At 46.1% G+C, this 1805-nt stretch overlaps 1 protein-coding gene across 1 annotated transcript in view; it reads right to left on the bottom strand.

The window, feature by feature from the left end:
- Positions 1–1805, bottom strand: part of LOC102247271 (ATP-dependent RNA helicase DDX18) — a 46155-nt gene that overhangs the window by 8802 nt on the left and 35548 nt on the right. Inside the window, exon 2 of the mRNA XM_014543049.1 lies at positions 1108–1356. Within this exon, the coding sequence (XP_014398535.1) occupies positions 1108–1356 (249 nt within the window). The remainder of the gene's footprint in view (positions 1–1107; positions 1357–1805) is intronic.

Raw genomic sequence — 1805 nt, 5'->3', positions numbered from 1 at the left:
GCCAGCAGGTCGTTATCTCCCGAGGGGTCCCAGACTGTGAGAGGGCACAGGCCGGGCTGAGGGGCCCCTCTGCCCCCCAGTGCACAAATTTTTGTGCACCGGGCCTCTAGTTGAGGATAATAAAAGCCAAGAGTGAAGTTAATTTCACTCACAAAGGACAACCGAGTCAGATACGGGCGGACCGTTGGACTGGACCTCGGTATTGGGTGTGCATTCCTCAGCAGGGAGCACCAACGCCCTCGCCTCCTCGACCCCCACCCAGGAGTCCCTACTCCTCACAGCCTGGCTAACCGACACCTTGGGCTGGAGAGTTCTGTTGTGAGAGGCTGTCCTTTATACACAGGATGTTCTGCAGATCCTTGACCTCTACCCAGGGGATGCCAGTAGCCTGCCCCAGTTCTGACAAAAATGTTGGGGGCCAACCCTCATGATTTCCCTGGGATAGAGGAGGTTTATGAGATGCTGGACTTTCAAAGCTAAAACTGGTCATGTTCTGGGCAAACCAGGATGAGCTGGTTACCCCACCTGGGAGACAAAATTGCCCTGGATGAGAATGCTGCCATCTTTGCAATTCTGATCAGGCAGGTCTGGGGCTGGGCCTCAGTATTTTAACAGAAAATCCAAACCAAACAACTCAAGTGACTCCTAGACATTTTTGGTTAGGAGCAACTAATTCTAGTCTAAACTCTTGACTTTACAGATAAAGAAACAAGGGCCAAAGGGGGTTAACCTGGCACAAGTTCTTCGATGTTAATTCCTGCCTCCCCATTCCTTCTTATTAAGCCAGTATTAAACCCCTGGTCTCCAGACTCTGGGCCAATGATATTCCCCCTACAACATGGAATGAGCTTTAGAAAATGATAAACCAAAGGAACAAAGGACCCCAGAAGCTGTTGGTGTGCATTATTAAAATACTGTCAGGAATAAAGGAAAGACCAGAGAAAGAACAAAAACTAAGGCACAATATGGAAGATAAAAGCTGCACTTAAGATATTAACCATTTCTTGTCAGTATTTACTTCTTCCAGGCACAAGTCACAACTCACTTCACACCTTATAATCGGGAGAGGCGCGGCATTTTAAAGATCCGGGGAACGTGCCGGGTTACCTGTCAGTCCCAGGGGCAGGCTGGGCACCTCGCTCTCCTCTTCCCCATCGCCTGGCTTCCCCACACTGGTTTTGGTTTCTTCAGGGGCCTGGCCACCTTCCTCTGGCTCCACTTTGTCTTCCGTTTTTGCTTTTTTGGAATCTTTGGTTTTAAAGAACAAACATCCCCATTTTATTTTCTTCAAATAAAAATAGCAAACAAGATCACAAAATAAAAGATGTGTGACACAAAAAGGTCTATTTTCAAAAGCTTAACACATTTCCAGCTTTAATTTGCTAAGGAATGTCTCTTTCATAAAGATTTGGTTATATTTATTTAAGAGCCCAGGGGGACGTGCAGATTTGCCAACAAAACTTTGTATTTTAGGATTCTCAATGTATTATAGCATCTTCAGTAATCAGCTTTTAAAAAGTCTAACTAAACCATTTAAGTATTGTAATTACACCAGGTTCTATATACTTCACTGAGTTTTCAGTCTGTATAAAAGCTAATTTTGTTGAAAGATGAACAGAAATACCAAAGGCTCATGTCACTGAAGACAGACTACAAAGCAGGGCAACATCCACTCAGCCGGGTGGCAGACACTGGCCGTCCTTGAACGTAAGTGGTGAGGGGCCGAAAGGAAGGCCCCCGGCTCTTCACTTCTCTACCCCCACGTTCACCATGTTCTTCAATGTTCCTCTGGGTCACGTGGGTTA

This window comes from Myotis brandtii, unplaced genomic scaffold, assembly GCF_000412655.1.
Source record: "Myotis brandtii unplaced genomic scaffold, ASM41265v1 scaffold318, whole genome shotgun sequence".
Lineage (NCBI taxonomy): Eukaryota > Metazoa > Chordata > Mammalia > Chiroptera > Vespertilionidae > Myotis > Myotis brandtii.
The sequence above is the reverse complement of the archived record's forward strand: the minus strand, read 5'-3'. Positions and strand labels throughout refer to the sequence as shown.